Below are 19,264 nucleotides of genomic sequence, written 5' to 3'. Positions count from 1 at the left end.
TTACGATTTTGTTACTATTTAAAATATATAACCTTGTTATTTTCATAATGTGTTGGTACTGCAATACATTTATTTTATATTTGAAGTGTAATCGAATCTAAGTTATAATTAAATAATATTACCAGTTAAAAGTCGTCTTTAGCGAGTACACAGTACTTTAGTAGTCAGTAGAGAGAGAGAGAGAGAGAGAGAGAGAGAGAGAGTAGTTATGTTAAAATTACTGACTGATCAAATATTACCGCGCTAAATAAACTTATATAGATTACGTTTTATTAAGTTTCTCTGACAAATATTTTAATGAAACACATATCTCGGTTTTAGTGTATCTTAGTTCATGGGAAAATTGGCATCAGTATCTGTGTATACTTCACCTTGTGAATTAATACGATAGAGATGGGTAATCTGCTTGTGGCAAATTGGATATAGTAAAATAGTATATTTTCCAATGATGGTCCAAACTACTTTCGAAACTTCTCTGATATCAGCGATATGTCTAAAAAACTAATCTCTGAAACTTTCTTCAGAATTGAACGTGTAATTTTTGAGTAATAAGCTAATATACATAGTTAAATGAATAAACTACAAACATACGCTTTTTGTCGTATATTTGAATGACAAATAGATATTTAATATTATTTTCCCTTATTTAAAAAAAAAAATCTTATGTTAACGTATATTGGCTAATTATATTGGACTATACCAATTTTTTTTTTTAATATTATTACAGTAACCAATGGTTATTTTATATATAGCAAAAAAATGTACTCGATTTTCATGAACCAAGCTCGTAAAGTGCACTTTTCTAACTTATCAGTAGGTATATTTTAATATAATCATTTCTCCCCCTCTGGAATTATTACATACCGCGCTGACTGTAAAATTTATTCATACAGAGGTGAATGGCAGTTAATGGTATAGTATAAATGAAGTATATAAGAAAATAATTAAATAATAATATTAAACGAGATCACGAGATATAATGTTGGTGGAAAAAAAAGTAACGTCCTAAAGATTCTAACATCGTCGAATGTATAGTTAGATTCGTGTAATTTTAAGGGTTAGGGCATAGTACAGGATTATTCAAAACGATTCATCCGATTAAAAATATTTAAATATTTTTAGTTTTTCGGTTCAGAGTAACATAATGTCATTATATAGGTATGCGAAACATTAAAAATAGAATAATAGTAACGTTCCGAATATTTATTTAATAGTACACCTATATGAGCATTCTTTTGCTCGCGTGACCGAGTATCACAAATGTGCAGTCGGAAACTAAAATGCATTCATTCCACGCATATCCGTCACGCGGTAATCGACTGCTAATTTTTTAGCTCTTCCACAGCGGTCGACGATAAAGACGACGGTACGCGTACCCGCACGGACTGAGATAAGAATATTATATTATATTAAGAGAACGTCGCACCCGCATGTGTTATCTCCGTCTTACACACGCACTACATGGATAAAACGCGTTTACGCAATTCTAATAGAACTCGCTCAATTTTGGTTTTAGAGTAAATATACCTATTATAAAACTAAAAGACGACAATATTTCGGAGCGCAAGACGTTGAGGTTATTTAAAAATTTTGAAATTTTCACGTACTCTATACGATTACGATGAACGCAATATCGGGAATATTGGAAAAAACTCGGCGTCTTGCCCTCCGAAATATTGTCATCTTTTAATTTTATAACGGGTATATTTATGCCGTTAAACCAAAATTTAGCTAGTTCTGCTAAACGCGTTTCGTCCATGTCGTACGCGTGTAAGACGGTGACAACGTCCAAGTGCCGAAGTGTCCGCATTCGACGTATTTACATATATGCCCAGATGGACAGCAGTCACACGGCCAGTGATCGAGTGAAGTGGGGACAAGTGCATCGTCGGATAATTCGTTTCCAATAATCCTGCGCATCTGTGTTGCGATTGCAGGGAAGAAGCCGCGGCGGCGGTTGACGTCTAAGACGACGTCAGGTCGTCCGCCGAGTCGTCGTCGCTCGTGCAGCAACTTCGGCTGTTGGTCGAGTCCGACGACAGGTTGTGCCGGTTGAGCGGCCGGTAGTGATGGTGGTGATGGTGGTGGCGGTGGTGGGGTTTTTGCTGTCCCTGGTGCTGGTGCGCGGACGACGAGGTGCGCCGCCGGCGTCTGGGCGGCGGCGGCCGTTGGTTGTGCCGGCCCGCGACGTCCGCGCTGCCGCCACTGCCGCCGCTGCTCAGCGTTGGCGTAGCGGCCGGCTGATGACCGACGCCGCTGATGGACGTGGTCGACGGGCCGGCCGCGACGCTCACCTGATGATAGCCCGACTGCATGTCGTCCTCGTCGCCGCCAGCACCGCCGCTCTGCACCGACATGGACCGCGTCCGGCGCCGACCGCACCGCAACTGATCGCGGTCGCCGGTCCCAGTGATGGAGTCCAGCCGCACGCTGTTCGGGTCGGCCTGTGTTCAAACACGCGCGATAAGCAAACACCGTGTAAATCAATTGTCTGTATCGTCGTTGACACTGAAAACCTTTCGAATGCTAATTCTCGTTATTCTAGTGCTCACAAAAAACGTTAAAAAAAGATTATTTTTAAAACTTTAAAACTCTACGTACTTTACACTTTTACGTATTTTGAAAAATAAATTAGCTAACATTTTATCTTTGTAGAAATATAATATAAACGTTCGATCTAATATTGCCACATTGGATGAGGTTTTACTATTTTATAAGACTTTTTGTTAAGCTTACATAAGAGCGGATTTGAACAACTATAACTATATATAATACTGTTTTTGTCAATAGTATTATACATTTTTAATCGCACAGAAATCATAGAATACGTATTTCATAAACGGATATTATGGTATGAGTAATACAAAGGTGGGTTTTATTTATTATTTTTCATTAATTCTACGATGAAGGTACACAATAGCACATTGGAAATAATATCAAATTGTAGCTTTTTTTCTCGTAAATCCGGAATACTAAAATTTCAAAACCGTGATTTTGGCACGTAGTAGTAGGACGTTTTTTCGTGTCAACGACGTTATATTATTATTATTATTATTTTGTTTAATTAGCACTGTACCTACACAAGAATAAATCTATACAGTAGGTACATTTCATTATTTATTATAATTTTTTGATCTTTACTTTTTTTTAACGATAATTGCTAATAAGTAATAATAAATATAGTGAGATTATGAAACCCGATTTTTGAGAACGAACTGAACCTAAAAAAAATTCTTTAAACTTTTGTATAAAATCAATATTAATTATTATGTAAATATATAGATTACAATTATGACGAAGAATACGAAGGAAAATAATAATAACTCCATTTTATTATTTTCATTAAATGCAGTATAAATTTTGATTTCTTTGGTATAATTTTAAACAAGTTTTTAGTTCAGTTTGAAAATCGAACAGTTCGCGTAATAAAGTCATAATAATATAGTGATGGTACATTTTAATATCATATTCCAAAAAGTAATATACATTTTATAATGTATATGTATTTATACTTTATAGTGTCGTGGGTTAATCAATATTTACTTTAAACCAATATTATTTTAAAATAATATTGGTTAATAATATAATTTAACTTTTATTTATATAACTATATATATAAGCTTAAACGAGTGGATTTAGTAGTATAAATATTCACAATTCCCATTTCGGCGGTTTCCGCCGCCGCTATAATTCACTCCTCTCACAGTGTAAACTTTATACACATGTTTATGAATAATACAAAATCTATTACCTATTGCTTCAATAATATTTGATATTTACTCGTTGATATTTTCATAACAAAACAAAAGCGCTTTGAATTACCTATTTGACTTCACAAGCTTTAAATGTTTTTATTTCAATGTTTTTCGAAATCACATATAAAATATTGATTATTGAAAATACCTGATAAGCAAGCGCCGACAGTAAGTCTCGATCAGGAACCACCCCTAACGGCATGATTTCTTCTAAAATTACACTCGCCGCGATCTTATGATATTGGATGATCGGCGCAAAGTGTTCCCTAAACAGAGAACGCCAATCTGCATCTTCGGAATCAGCATTGTTGTTGTCAGCAGCGTCGGCGGCATATTTCTTCGCCCACATCAGCGCAGCCTGCAGCACCCCCGAGAACGTATTTAGTACACGTAAAATTAGACGCGGTGGTGTAGAAAATCGCCATTTAGACTTATCACTTATTACATATTATTATATTATATTGTTGATAAATATTATTATCAGTGATAACATTTGTACCTAAAACACTGAACATATATTATATTATATTTAGTTTTACGTTATCGGTGTTCACATATATTATATTGGATACCTATTGGCTATATTTGCTTGTGTATTATAATGGCGTGAAACTTGGCAGTTGGATCGTTTGACACATTAGTATTCAACGTCAATCAAAAGGAACGAAATATTGACATTGGTCGACTTATGATCGCGACAATAATATACATTATATTAGATTGTAAATTGTTGTCATTACCAAATGCCAATTGTGATGTCAACTTATTGACTTTAAATAAAACCATACAAGTACATTAATATTCACCTGGAATTTTGTCAGTTCATCAGCTCGTAACTCGTCCCGTGACAGTATAAGTCGGACCACGTGTTGCGGCAATAATGTGAACGATCCAAGTGTGAGCACGCGTCCGCCATTCACATCTACGAACTCGAGCACCTTTAGGATTTTTAGTCAATCTCATAATTTCGTTCAAATTTATTTTATTTTAATTATTTCACAAATACGCAGCTTGCAAGGTTAATGTGTTTAATTAATGATTAATATTATTTATTTACAGCATTGCAGTATAAAATAAAAACGTCCAAAATATTTTTGCAAATCAACACCAAAACAACGTACACAAATCCATCAACACAATATAATATTAGCTTTTATTTAAAATAAAAAGTGTTTATTTTCGTAAAAACGATACTCGTTACACTCCATATTTATATAAATTAATGACCAAATATACAGTTATACATCAATTCACTATACTAAAAAATTATTTATGCTGTTTAGCGTTGAAGTTACTTTATTTCATACCATATTGATATTTGTTAAACCTAATACAAAATTTATGTTTTCGAGGTTAAAAAGTATGAATATTTGTTATTACTCATCTATATAAATAATTGAATACTGGACAAACCAATACTAGTTTCATAAATATATTATAATGAAAAGAACTAGAAGAAGAACTCAGATTTTATTTTAATTTATGAATACGTGATTTTTATGGACTTATATAATATGTATAATGTTGATAAAATTAGCAATTCGATTTTCATGATATTTTTGTCCGAGTACCGAGTGTAAAGAAAAAGTAAACAAAAAATAATGAAACAATTACAGTTTTTTCATTTTTGAATTGGGTTATTGTGTACTCATTGTTATTTTGTAATTAAATATTTATCAATTTATGTTAATGACTAAATAAATAAGTAATAATATATTAAGATGCCATACTTCTAAAAATGTGAACAAAGGAGATAATTTTCTAGCACCAGGTTTTAGTAGCCAATTTGCTCTTTAAATATTCCATAAAAAATATTAATTTATGATTTCAATGATATAAATATTTGTTTTTTAAGTGTTAGTTAAAATTTTTATTTTATTAATTTATGTAAATTCAATTTATAAATGTGTTTATGCGTCTGATTTATTATACATATATATATATATTAAGATAATATAAAATCTGAGTTCTGTCAATGCCAGCGTTTTCATTTTTAAAATTTAAAACCACTACGCAAATAGTATGTATAATTTTACTGGGCTGATAATGATTTCTACTCTTAGAGTCAGATTTAATTTTGCATTAGTTTGCAATAATAAACTTTTATATTATGAAAATATAATTTTAATATTATAGTTTTAGTAGTCGGCATGTTCAGTTTAATTTAATTTTAACTTGGGTGTGTACTATATAATATAAGTAATAGTTTATGACACCCAAGTGAAACTCTCCAAGGTCGCAAGTTTTACCGTTAAATTATATTATCTTTTTTACGTCCCTTTAAAGTGTTGATAAAGTAATAAAGTTTTCTTTTGTTAGAGACTACTGCCTAAAAACTGAGAATATATTATACTATCCTTCCTTACAGGTTATTACTAAACAATTTATGTATGAATAACAAGACGTTTTTAAAGTGATAATAAATTTATGTAAACACTTTTGTATATTATATTTAAATTTAAAAAGAATTATTTTTATTATTTCGGAAATATTTTATGCAGAAAAATATTTATGAAGTATAATATTTTATTTTTTATATGTTTATAGTTATAACTTTTAAATTATACAGGAATTGTGTGTACATCATATATTTAAATAATTTTTTTAAAACCTACAGCAATTATGTATTCAAATGTTTTTATATACATGCATAACTTATAAGTTTAAATGTATGATGATAATAAATATAAATAAAACGATGCGTTTTATCGTGTAAATCACTGTGCATTGTACAAACACTGTATAAACACTTATATATATTATACGTATATATATATATATTTTAATTTATAAATCGGTGTTTCGTTGAATTTATCAGTATATTATTCTCTGTAGGTACTTCGAAATCAATTGAAATATTGCTAACCCCTAGTATTCACCACTAAAGAGTGAATGTAAACAAACAAAAAATAAATAAACCAACAAAACATAAAACAATGTCGTCGAGAAAATGACTAGTCAGATTTTCATATACTCGTTCACACAAATCACACAACTATACAATATTCAAGTGTTATTATTTTTGAAGGTAACATAATATATTATATTATATTGTATACTGCCGTGTATTTATAACGATTATTATTATTATTATTATATTTATGTGTGCGATGATCTATGACGCGTACCACTTAAAAATTATTAGTTAAGCTACCTGCCTGGGAGTGAAAATAACCAATCCGACAACTAAAATGGGTTACAATACATACACAAAATAAAACAAAATATTAATTATAAAACAACTAAAAAAACATCACACGCATCGCGGCAATGCTCGCACTTAAACGCACACAGATACACGTACAGCACACGCAAGAACACAACTAAAGGGAGGCACAAAAAAACGGAAAACAACGCAATGTACGTAACGTCAAAAAAATAAAACCAGCGCGCCCGCTCGCACACATATACGCGAGCGCGCCCTCGATTAAACCAACAATTTAATATTGTAATGTACATGGGTAACAAAAGTAGATGATGATGATTATGAATGATGATGATGATGGTGATGATAATAATTACGTTTCACAATATCAAACGAACGTTTTACACGCGCACACAGGGTGTTTAGGCACCAACCGTACCGGTACGTATATATATACTACATGAATAACAGGTAGGTTGGGCGGGTGGAGGTAATGTGTATTGTCGTCGTATTATAAAATACATAATATTATATTATATTATGTCATATAAGCGTATTAATGTATGTAAAACACATCCGGAGAGTAAATCACCATCGGCAATAAACGTGCATATTTTCGGTTATTAATGTAAAAGGTATTTTTATTATCTGCTATATTGGCGAATCGTTTATTGTGCCGATATTGTATAAAGATTGAACTATGGTTGAGAGACATTCAACCACTGCATAAAAACTGGAATAATCGTTTTTTTTTTAAATCTACGCTCAATATCATATCTACAGGTGATACACCAAGCACGAAACCTGCTTTTTTGTCAATAATACATAGGTATTATAGTTGTTTTAAATCTGATTTTTGAAATTCTTAAATATACTTAAAATCTAAATATTATGAGTTTGGAAGATATACGGCAACTATGGTGATTTGAAAATTGTATTAATTCGTTAATAGATCCAATATTACATCTATTACCTTTTTATAAAATCATTTTTAACGACTATTTTGTTCATTTTATACAATTGATGTACTTACATCAGTATTTAAAAAAAATTATTCATTAAATAATTTATAATAAAAAAAAGGTTTCATTTGAAAAAATGATAATCTCTACAGGACTACTTAAGTAGGTAATACAAAAACTCTCAATTATTTGCAAAAGGTTAATTAAAAATTTCAAAAATCGTAATTTGAATAAATTCATTACCTATTTAACAAAAAAAAAAAAAAATGATTGTGAGCATAATGTTTTGTGAATCATCTCGTATATGTATTTTTTATTCTGCTTTGAAATAAAAAAATAATGAAGATTAATCTATTGGTTTTAATTTAATAATTTGTAATTAATTATTATTTATTATTAGGAACATAATATGTTAAAATTAACTCCTCGTTAAAACAATAATATCCAGTTAGAGGTATAATTTAGGTATATAAAACTCTAAGTACTCTTGTCAAAGAAAAATATTTATGATATGTATGAGAGTCGGAAAAAATGCGCATATAGAAGCCTTGATATATTTTTAGTCACACGATTTAAATTTTAAAATCTTTCAACCTTATAATAATATTGGGTTATCATTGAACACCAGGTACCGTTGACAGGTACAAAGGGATTTGTAAGAAATATGTCAACTCTTTTCGGAAATATAATTACAACAACAATAACAAATCTTTAATAATAATTATTGTGGAATTATACACGAAATCGCCAACAGTGGTTTAGCCTCTTGCCCCCCACCCGTTCCCCACGTACTTTTTGCACCAGCGATTTGGTGCACTTGTAGTGGATGTAACGTTCGGCAGACGCCAATAGCGCACAAGCTGTGTCCACAGTGATGCCGCCGCCCGTGTCGGCGAAACCCGTACAGGCGGCCCGCAGCTCGTCCAGTCCGTAACAGTCGGCCGCATTCAACACGCCTGATAAAACAACACTATTGCAGTGGATACGACGATACATTGAATAATTAGGGTGTACCGACTTAAACGACACACATTTAACACGAAATTAATTTACTACCTACTATCAAAAAAAAAAAAAAAAAGCGGATATACAACTATCCCTTCGAAAATAATACAGTAAATTAATTATTGTTATGCAATCGTTTCAAAATGTTCTCAAATAATATTCGTGTGCGTATAATAATATAGGTACATTTTGTTATAGAATTGGAACTATATCGTGGCAGCCGACGACTGCGGTATATCGGTAGTTCGGTACATCTATACCGTTCCCGAATTTATTTTAATATTTCTACGTCAAAGTGTAATGACATTAACTATTAAGAACAAACGCTTTATTAGTATCATATAGTTTAAATTATATCATTAGTTTAGGTCCACATAAAGCGTCAATGCAATATTGTGTTAGTAAGTTATGACATTGATTTTATAAAATCAATGATGACGCGTACACGTGGATATAACGAACTCTTGTACTTTCCTCTCGGCCCTCGGTACACTGTGCGCGTTTCAACTTGACACTATTAATAATTAATTATACTACGATTTGATTAATATTAACTTTAAATTGGGGCTTAAAAGTTTCAGAAAAGTATTTATTGTTATTGCTCTTTAATAAAAAAAGAAGTATACAAGCCAATAATATAATTGTATAGTGGATACGTTATTCGTTATAATAGGGCAATAATACTATACAAATACATTTTTAAATGATATTAAAACTTTCAACATGGTTCATTAGTTCTATAGGCGAGTTGAATAAAAAAATAAAGTTATTTAGAATGATTTTATCCCACAAAATATTCCAAATTATATTGACGAGTCTTAGAAATGTATAATTCAGGAACCCGAACAGTTGTTAACACATTTTTGCATATTAATGATATTTTTTTTCGACTAAAGCGTTACATAACGTATAAAATATAAATAAATATATTATATTCATACTAAGATGTCTAATATTATCTATTACTTATATTGACCTACCCAGTAACGTCCGTGGTTGTAATGTAACACAACCAGTGTGTACATATTCTACCAACTGCCGGAACACGTCGGCATCGAATTCTTCGATTACTATCACTGTTGGCGACGTTACATTCCCGACATTGCTTAACGCTGCCGCTGCAGTTCCGACGGCACTTCCTCTTTTATACTTCGACCAAGATGTCGAGGCGTTGGATCCGGCAGCCGCCATTTTGCTATTGTTCTTAATGCTGTTCCTATTCGGTGGTGATTTTTGCTGTTGCTATAGTTTGACATACGAATCAATAATATATACCATAAATGTCTATACAACTGTCAGCTATACATTCGACCGTCATTATGATGTCAACATTTAGCGGTGGTAACTCGTTTAAAATGTTATAATAACAATATGTACTAAACAAAATATTGCTTATATTTAATATTTCACAGTGCTGGGTGTATACATTATTATTACTAGAATGGTCATTTGTTTCGAATACTGTATTATAGTTGGAAAATCAAGAACTATGTGACAGTGGTAGAGTGGTCCCTATTGTATGTATGTTATTTCCATTATTTAGGATAAAATTAATAATGTGTACATACATCAAACCATTATTAAATATTTACTTACGTATTCTAAGCAATTCTACGAGAAGACCTCAATTTGTTATATTACGTAGTTTAATACTTTATTGAATATCTCAAAAAAGTGTGTATATAAAAAATAATGATCGTTTAGAAGTAACGTTTGTTAAATAATGTACTAACGACTATATTATTTTATTACTATTACCATTACACGTTAAATAATAAATTAACGGATAAACATAAAAAATATAAACCTTAACAACTGTAATTAATCGTTTCTTTAAAGTTTAAACCCCTATCATCTACATTTATGTTAATCTTAATGTTCTTTATTCAGTGAATCAAGTAATAAGTTTTAATAACTGAACATTTGCCATGGACGTATTTATAGTATATGTAAACATCTATTCCATATTATCGAACATTCTTTAGCTCCCCAAAGTTGAAACTATAAATCAATTCATACTGTCACCAACAATAATAACCGGAGGTTAACATCAATGACATCTGTGTGTCTAAATATTAATTAAACATAACGAAAATATATCATGAAAAATAGTAGAACACACTTACCCGTGATTGATACTGTTGTTGATGGTTGTGTTGAATCAATGGTTCTGAACTACGTTTTAACAACATTCTCAACCTATTTTGTTGTTGAGAGTTTTGACTTCCACTTGCGGCACCAGATAATTGCTTTATTAAGCCACCACTGCGTTTCGATGAACTACCTCCAATTGAGTGTTGTTGGTGTTGTAGTTGTTTACCATTCGTGTCATATAACATTTTATAAAACACTCTATAAACATAAAAAAAAATACTATTAAAACCGTTAAAACTAATGTATAAAATAATAAAATAATTTATATCAAACAGTATAGTATTTTTTATTAGTCCTCAATTTTTAATTTGTTGATTGAGTGTGTATTGTATTTTTTTTTCGCATGCACATAGTAATAAAAAAATTTAAAAACCATGAATAATTATGGTTTTTTATGAATAAAATACACATAATATGTACATATTAAATGTGTAAATGTTACTACTTCAATCATGACAAGTAAAGTTAAAGTTATCTAATATTATAATAATTATTCTCAAAATAATTTGTCATTTACTTCAACATTTCAGAAAATTAATATAGTTATTTATGATACAACGTCAATAAACAAGTATACTTCAATAGAATGTCAAAATAACGTTTTTTTTTTATCTGACTCTTCTTAATCAATTGTTAAAAATATGTTGAGCGTTCTTTTACAGATACTTGATTACTTACTAACGCTATTAAATAACAAAAGGACTACCTTAAATTCGTATAATAATACCTGACAAATGAATATTTATTTTAATGAAAGTATTATTATTGTTATTATTTGATTTTAGTGATATTACCTTTATAGATAATGTTTAGCAAATTACAATTTGAAAAACTATTACTTTTAAATATGGTAAACTAAAAATGATTTAAAAATATTTATTACAACGTATAACATAGTTTAATCTACAGAAGATAAATAACAAAATACAAATTAGTTTTAATTTAATTTTGTTATTGTCAGCGTAAAAACTTTTTTAAAGGAAAATATGTTTTCAAAAGTTTCATATTATAGTGTTTCCATATAGATTGGAAATTCGATTTAGGTGATACTTTAAAAATATATTTTTTGAAATATTCCAAAAGTTTTTCAGGAAATTGCGAAACCTATCCATTCAAGATGATCCGGAAATGAATCCTGTATGTGTATAATCTTATAAGTCAATCACCGATAAATAAACTGAAGTAGCAAAGACTAAGTATCTCTGATCAGAAAGTATCATGTCTTAAAAAAATGATCACGTATTATTAATTTAAAAATATTAACGCTGAAAAGGTAAAAACCAACAAATGCCTTATGCTGTTTCACCAATATTGATATTAAACAAAACATGTAAGTTAAACATGTAAATTATTGATTTTAATTAATATTTGGATTGATATAATATAAGATGAAAATATACTCCTTTCAGTATTTTGGTGATAATAATTTGTCTTATTAATAAACGACAACACATTTAGTTACACAAAGTTAAACTTCAAAATATATATGAAACTAAGATGGTAGTTTATCAAAGTATAATAAGGTTCCTTGTAGCATTAGACAATTTTAGTTTGCTAGTCAAAGATTGTATCGGTTTATGAGCAAGTAGATTAAATGTTTGAAGTTTTATTGAATAGCCTGTCAAATTTGTTAGCATTTGAATATTTTGTTAAGGATAATTTAAAATCAAAACAAATATTTTATTATTTAACAAACGTTATGTTATTCTCGTTATTATATAAGATATGAGATTATTCTGCACAATAATGTACCTTTATTGCCTATACATTACGCCGGGTTACAAAAACGAAAAACGAACCAATAATATTAAAATTAGTAAAAATAGTTAATAAAAGACGAATTATATATATTTATATTATATCAGAAGAATTTATACAGAATTAAAACTACAGTGTAAATTCAAGTAAGTATAGTTGTTTTGTTATTTTTTTTATAATATTTTAAGTTATTAAAGTTATTTCGTATTTATTAAATATTATTATAATCCTAACACCGTAAACTAAGTTGTAACGATAGTGCCATGCTACTATGTAATAACATTTATATTATTGTGAGGTATTAAGGTATAACATTTACAATAGATAATAACGTAATCTTAATATGTAATTACATCAAATTCTGAGCTTCTCTATAATAATACGGTTTTAATTACATTGGTACCCAATATATTTTGTTTTATCTATTACTCCATATTTTATTAAAATTACTAATAGATTTCCACATTTATTTTAAAGTACATAAAACGATTTTGTTTTTGTAGACATTTTTATTTATTTTATTTTTATTGAATATTATTCTTTGCCGTTCTTTAAATCTTTGTGATTTTTTTGTGTCTTACGTAGGATGAGTGTAGCTTTTGGTTATTTACTGGGCGCTTGTTAACTTTTATAGAGAATTCCTGTTTTTGGCGTAATGAGCAAGGAAACCCATTAGTCATCCATTTTTTTTAGAGTTTACAATTTTAGTTGTTGTTGACATACTATTTATATAGCTTTGTGTACTTTATCAATAAGGTTACCGACACGGTAAATTATAAATATGTTTGAAATGTCAATTTAGTGCTTATATGTTGATATATTAAATATTATAAAAATATTGTGTAATTTTATTATTCTAGAGTTATCTCAATGGCTTGGTTTCTTAGGCTGTTCATCGTGGGATTATTAATATAACTTCAGACGAATTACTGCAAGAAAAATTATAAAAAAAAATAAAAAAAATAGATTTAATAATTTAATAAAATTATTGTTAATATTACGTTTATAAATACAGTTTGTTATAATTAAATAATGTTTGTTAAAAATTCAGCCACACCCTCAAAATAAATTGACCGCTACTATTACCGTGACATTTATTTCATTTATTTACATATCTCATTTTATTCACTTCAATCTAAATTTGTATTACTTATAATATCATTTAACTTGCATTACAATTATAAATATAAATCATATAGATTGTTCATTGAATCAATTTTATTCTAAATGTCTATAGCTACCATTATAGAAAAATAATCTATAAAATTAGTTGATAATACTCCTGCTTTGGTTTTACCAGTTACATAAGTATTATATTTAATAATTAATATTTAATAAAAATATGGTCTAAGCAAGTATGTGTATAACGTAATGGAGTTCTAGTACATTAATATAGCTGAACAGGATAATTTATACTGTTGTATATGAGTATAATTCTAAAATATAAGCAATTTCATAAATCATGAATTATTCAGCATTTATTAAAGTACATTTTATGAAATGGACATATTTTGGACCAATTCATGAATTAAGCATTATGTGTACATTTGATGCAATGGAAAATTCTACATTTCGAATGCAATACAGTGATTACACGGTCCTATACGAGAAAAATGTAATTTACGTTTATTGAATACATTTTCCAACAGTATAATATACCTACCTTCTCAACGAAATGTTGATAATGAAATTAATTCAATACCTAAGATAATATTTTATAAACGTATTATTAAAATTTTATAATTTAACTGTACATTTATCAAATAAACTATGTATTTATTCATGAATAATAATATAATAATCATTTTATGGTATACAATATACAATATTATAAACTAATTATATTTATTATTGTTATATTAAATTAATTAATTATTGATATACAATGAGTAAACTACTTACCGGCTTCTAGCCGCGAGTATTGCTTTAACTGCACACACCGGTTCCCGTGTTTCACCGACTAAAAACGTAACGTCGCACACTTCTGGGATTGCCGCGAGAAACTTCAAATCATCTGCTAATCCACCTTTATATTCGAACAGTGTTTCATCCATTGTTGTAGATGTTGTAGTGACGGGATATTGTTGCTCCATCATTAAACCTGTTATATTACTTATTCATAAATAGGTTTGCACAGTTTGTACGGTTTGATAGTATATAGATTATTTAGATACCGCGCTGTAGTAATTATATTCATAACTTTGTAATTTAATGATCATTGATCTCCAGTATCTCGATAAAAAATATATAAAACATTACTACATACTGCATTTCAAGTTCTGCAAAGTCGACTAATTTAACTAATAGGTAATAGATGATGGTCTATTGTTGTTTTAATTGTATATAATGGTGTAGATTACCGTGTTTTTTCATTTTCCATTATAGATAACACAGAAAAACATGACAACATTTCATATCAATAATTTTGTTAGGTATTAGGTAATATTTAAAAATTAATATTCAAAATCGGCCAGGTTATAAAGATCGAAGAATTGAATTATGTATACCACGAGAAGGCATTTTATAAATTGAATAGACTTTCAAAAAGTAAAATTTATATTCCATTCATTCTTAACAAAATCTATTTTGTTATAAAAATTAATTTAGTATAGCTAATTAATATTACGAATAATTAAGTTGGTAGTTTTAATTAAGTAAGTAGGTAATTAACATTTTGCGATTTATCCCTGTGAGTTGTCACTCTTCTCAAATCATCTTAGCTTTAAATTCTTAACATTTATTAGAAATTAATAATTCGTCTGAAATTGTATTTTTATATGTTGAATAATACTCAGACAACTATTTTGTTTCTTAATATGAAATAAAAAATAAAAATTGTCATTCAAAAAAAAAAAAAAACTTAATAAATAATGATGATAAGAATAGTATAAAATATTAAATTTTTAAGCTTTTTGTTTTGTAATGATTGAAAACATTATGTATGACAATATTTAAAAAAATACTAATACTTATTGAAATAACTCATGCTAACTAGTAAATTAGTCTTGTTTTTAAGAAAATGTATAAAGTATTTTTTTTTAGAAAATTAATTTTTTAAATTATTATTGTTGTAAGAATTTTAAATTTTAATACAAGTAAAACACTACATTAATTAAATATTCACTAATTCTAACTACGTATCTAAATCATCTTTAATATTAAATTTTTTTTTATAAAAATGTTAATAATGCAAAAATATTTTAAATTTCATAATAAATCAATATTTTTGTGATATTTAATTTTTAAGTAATAATTATTAATTATTTATTATAGTATTATACATTATTATTTTTTTGTAATATACTACAAATAGTTGATAACATTTTTAGATATATCATAAATATATTTAACCTATCATAGTAGCTTAAACAGCATCGTATCCTAGACGTATTAATATTGTTTATAGCTTCATAGGAAATAGTTTATGTGGATGTTTTTTTTAGCTTCGAATAATATATTTACACATATAATGTTTTTAGTCACATGTTATTTTTCTACCTTTTGTTGTATACATCGGCATAAATATCACAAACACAGGTATTTAGAAATTATTGAATCACATTGTATGATGTGGAATCCCTCGGTGTCAAAGTTGAGAAACAAAATAAGAGTATGCACATAATACTAATAAATTTAGTGTTCTGTTATATTTTATTCGTAATATAATTAATAACTCAATAGGTAGTTAATTATATTTAAAACTATTATGATATACGTACAAATATCAAGATATTTCTCTACAAAAATTTAATAATATATACTTTAATTAAATAATTAATTGATTAAAATTAAATTTAATTAAATAACATTATTTGATTCTTCAAAAGAAAAAAAAAGGCTGAAGATAAAAATTATTACAAAAGATAATTATTTTTCGGGCTAAATATTTACCCCGTACGTATAATGTGTATTTATAATATTAATCCGGGTTAAATAGCAATATTGGTATATAATATTTAAATAATGTTTTAAGTTACATAATATATAAAGTAATATGCTTTTAATGATATTTATGTATAAACTATATGAATAATACATTTTAATACCAATCGAAATATATTCTATTATATAGTATTACGATATAATATATTATTATGTTATCCTATTATATTTAGTTATTTATTAGTAATTATTATTAGTTTGACAAAAAGATTTAGGGGATTTAAATTTTTGAAATCCTCCTTTTACCTTTGTTATGACTATTAGTTGACTATAAACATGAGATATTTCATCGTATTATACTGATATTTTTTATACTTTATAGAATACAATATATGAGTAACGAATAAAAATATTTTATATAATATGGTATACGAAATGTAGTCCCTCAAATAAAAATGTCTAATTAAAAGCAACAGTAATTTTTTTTTTTTTTTTGGAAATTAGGTTAGAAAAATTAGAAAAATAAACTATCCCGAAGAAAGGATTATTATTATGTCGTGTCACAAAAAATGTTTGTAAAATAAATAAATTATTGTGCCTACTGCTCAACTGTGTTTTATATCGTACATAATTTAAAATGTCGATGAATATTATATCGTTATAATATAATATTTTACTTTTTATATATGTATACAATATAGTTTTACATTGACAGACAGAATAATAAATTAACCAAAAAGTAGGCATGAACAAGTTTAGGTAATATGATTAAAAAAAAAAAAAAAAAAGGAAACGTATAAAAATAACGTTTTGTATTTATTTGAATATACATATACCATACTACCCATTGAATAGATTCGTCGTCGTATTAAACATTTAAGCGGATTTAATTCAAACAAACAACGGTATTGTATTTTGAATATTCATCAAGACGAACAATAATACGTGCGACGAAAATCGTTTATAATTTATAATAAACGATTTGAAGTGATTCGTTGTCGGCGAAGCGAAGCAAAATTACGACACACGCGCATTAATTTTGAAAACCTATGGCAGTGTCGTTAAATACAACGTTTGTCGGCGAATTAAAGACTAACAATAAATAATAATGTTTTAAACGGCGAGACGGTGTGTGCTACGCATCCCTCAAAGTACCTATACAATAATAATAATATTATTATTATTATTATTGTAATTCGTACCTAAACAATAATATACAAACGGCGGTTAGGAGATTAATATTCAGACTCACTATATAGTATAGGATATCGTCGTCCCGACGGAATAGTGAAACGTCGCGTCCGCCGCGGCCGATGTGTGTACACTGATCGCGCGTGAAAATGTTTACCGTTAAAGTTTACTCTCTCTATGTACACATGTATAATAATTACGTGCAGCCGAGCGCGGCGGTGGCTGCGGCGCGAGCGCGGCGGTGGCTGCGGCGCGAGCGTTTACGACGTGGCGCGCGTCGGACCGATTAAAAGACGTCGTGCCCGCGCCTTTGCATACGGCGGTATGCTATTAATAACAGAGCACGAATAATAATAATAATAATAATAATAATAATAATAAATAACAATAATAATAGTAATAATAACCGGACGCGCACGCGCGATACCGCGTACGACTGCGGTCACGGAGAGAGAGAGTGGCGTCGACGCGACGACGGTGACGTCGGCAGTAATTCTGGGAGGACGGCGTGCACAGGGACCGCGCGAAAGAGAAAGCGGCGGCGTGTAGTCGCAAGTGGTATTGCGGCGCGGCGGTGCGCGTCGTCCGCGGTCGCGGTGGTGGTGGGGGGACGGGGTGCTGGCGAACGGCGCAAACGTCGGAAACGACGGGACGGGGAAGCCGCGAACGGCGGAGACGGGAGGCGAGCGCTTGTTATAACCGTCAATACGGGGTGATCCATTTAACGTAAGGCACTCGTCGTAATTACAGAAAACAATAACGTTTTATTTTTCATACATATTATACACGCTCACGGGGTAAATAATGATATGTTCGTGATGAATTTAATCTCGTGATATTTTTTTGTAGCGTTTATGCATTGTTCACAGTGAACACCCCTCCTATTCATTGGTAAACAACTAAATGGCGTCAAATCATATATAGATGATAACTACGGTATAATTTGACGCTAGTTAGATGTTCGCTGTAAACGCTAAAGGAAATATCGCGAAATTAAATACATCACGAACATGCCTCTTTCTTTACCCCGTTTATTTTACTAAACGTACTCTGTGTCGATACAACACAGCGCTGTCGGTAGAAATTACATTTTTACTATTTTCTATCACGAAACAGAATATTACTAAGAGTGTCTCGATCCATGCATACAAATCGAACTTTGGAATGTTCGCGTATTATAGTCATTAGTCATAAATATTTGAAGTTTAGATGAGCGTGTGTAACGACATTTTTTGCGGTACCTCTGTAGTACCTCTGTGCTCCTGTAATCCACTACGTTCATACATGTATAAGCATAATTTTAGTTAAAGGTATAATAACATCATAAATTACTCGTTTGAAATTAATTCGATATATTTTATATATTGAGATACTCCAAAAAACGTTCTGCTTTGAAATAAAAAATTAAAAAA

General features: G+C 29.3%; 1 protein-coding gene across 3 annotated transcripts; it reads right to left on the bottom strand.

Moving 5' to 3' along the window:
* Nucleotides 1–20: 20 nt before the first annotated feature.
* On the bottom strand, nucleotides 21–18,053 carry LOC113549401 (serine-enriched protein-like). Of its 3 annotated transcripts, none has more exons than XM_026950678.1 (8): nucleotides 17,864–18,053; nucleotides 14,682–14,880; nucleotides 10,994–11,219; nucleotides 9,848–10,109; nucleotides 8,655–8,818; nucleotides 4,562–4,693; nucleotides 3,904–4,113; nucleotides 21–2,444 (listed from the first exon to the last, which is right to left on the bottom strand). In XM_026950678.1, the coding sequence occupies exons 2-8, from the start codon at nucleotides 14,873–14,875 to the stop codon at nucleotides 1,965–1,967; spliced, it is 1,668 nt and encodes a 555-aa protein (XP_026806479.1). In that variant the 5' UTR covers nucleotides 14,876–14,880; nucleotides 17,864–18,053; the 3' UTR covers nucleotides 21–1,964. The 3 variants fall into 3 exon arrangements, with proteins under 3 accessions (XP_026806479.1, XP_026806478.1, XP_026806477.1); XM_026950677.1 differs by having other exon boundaries at nucleotides 17,914–18,052; XM_026950676.1 differs by lacking the exon at nucleotides 17,864–18,053 and adding an exon at nucleotides 17,506–17,537.
* Between the last annotated feature and the right edge of the window lie 1,211 nt (nucleotides 18,054–19,264).

Source organism: Rhopalosiphum maidis, chromosome 1 (assembly GCF_003676215.2).
Source record: "Rhopalosiphum maidis isolate BTI-1 chromosome 1, ASM367621v3, whole genome shotgun sequence".
Classification (NCBI taxonomy): Eukaryota; Metazoa; Arthropoda; class Insecta; order Hemiptera; family Aphididae; genus Rhopalosiphum; species Rhopalosiphum maidis.
Note: the sequence above shows the minus strand (reverse complement) of the source record. Positions and strands in the feature narration are given on the sequence as shown.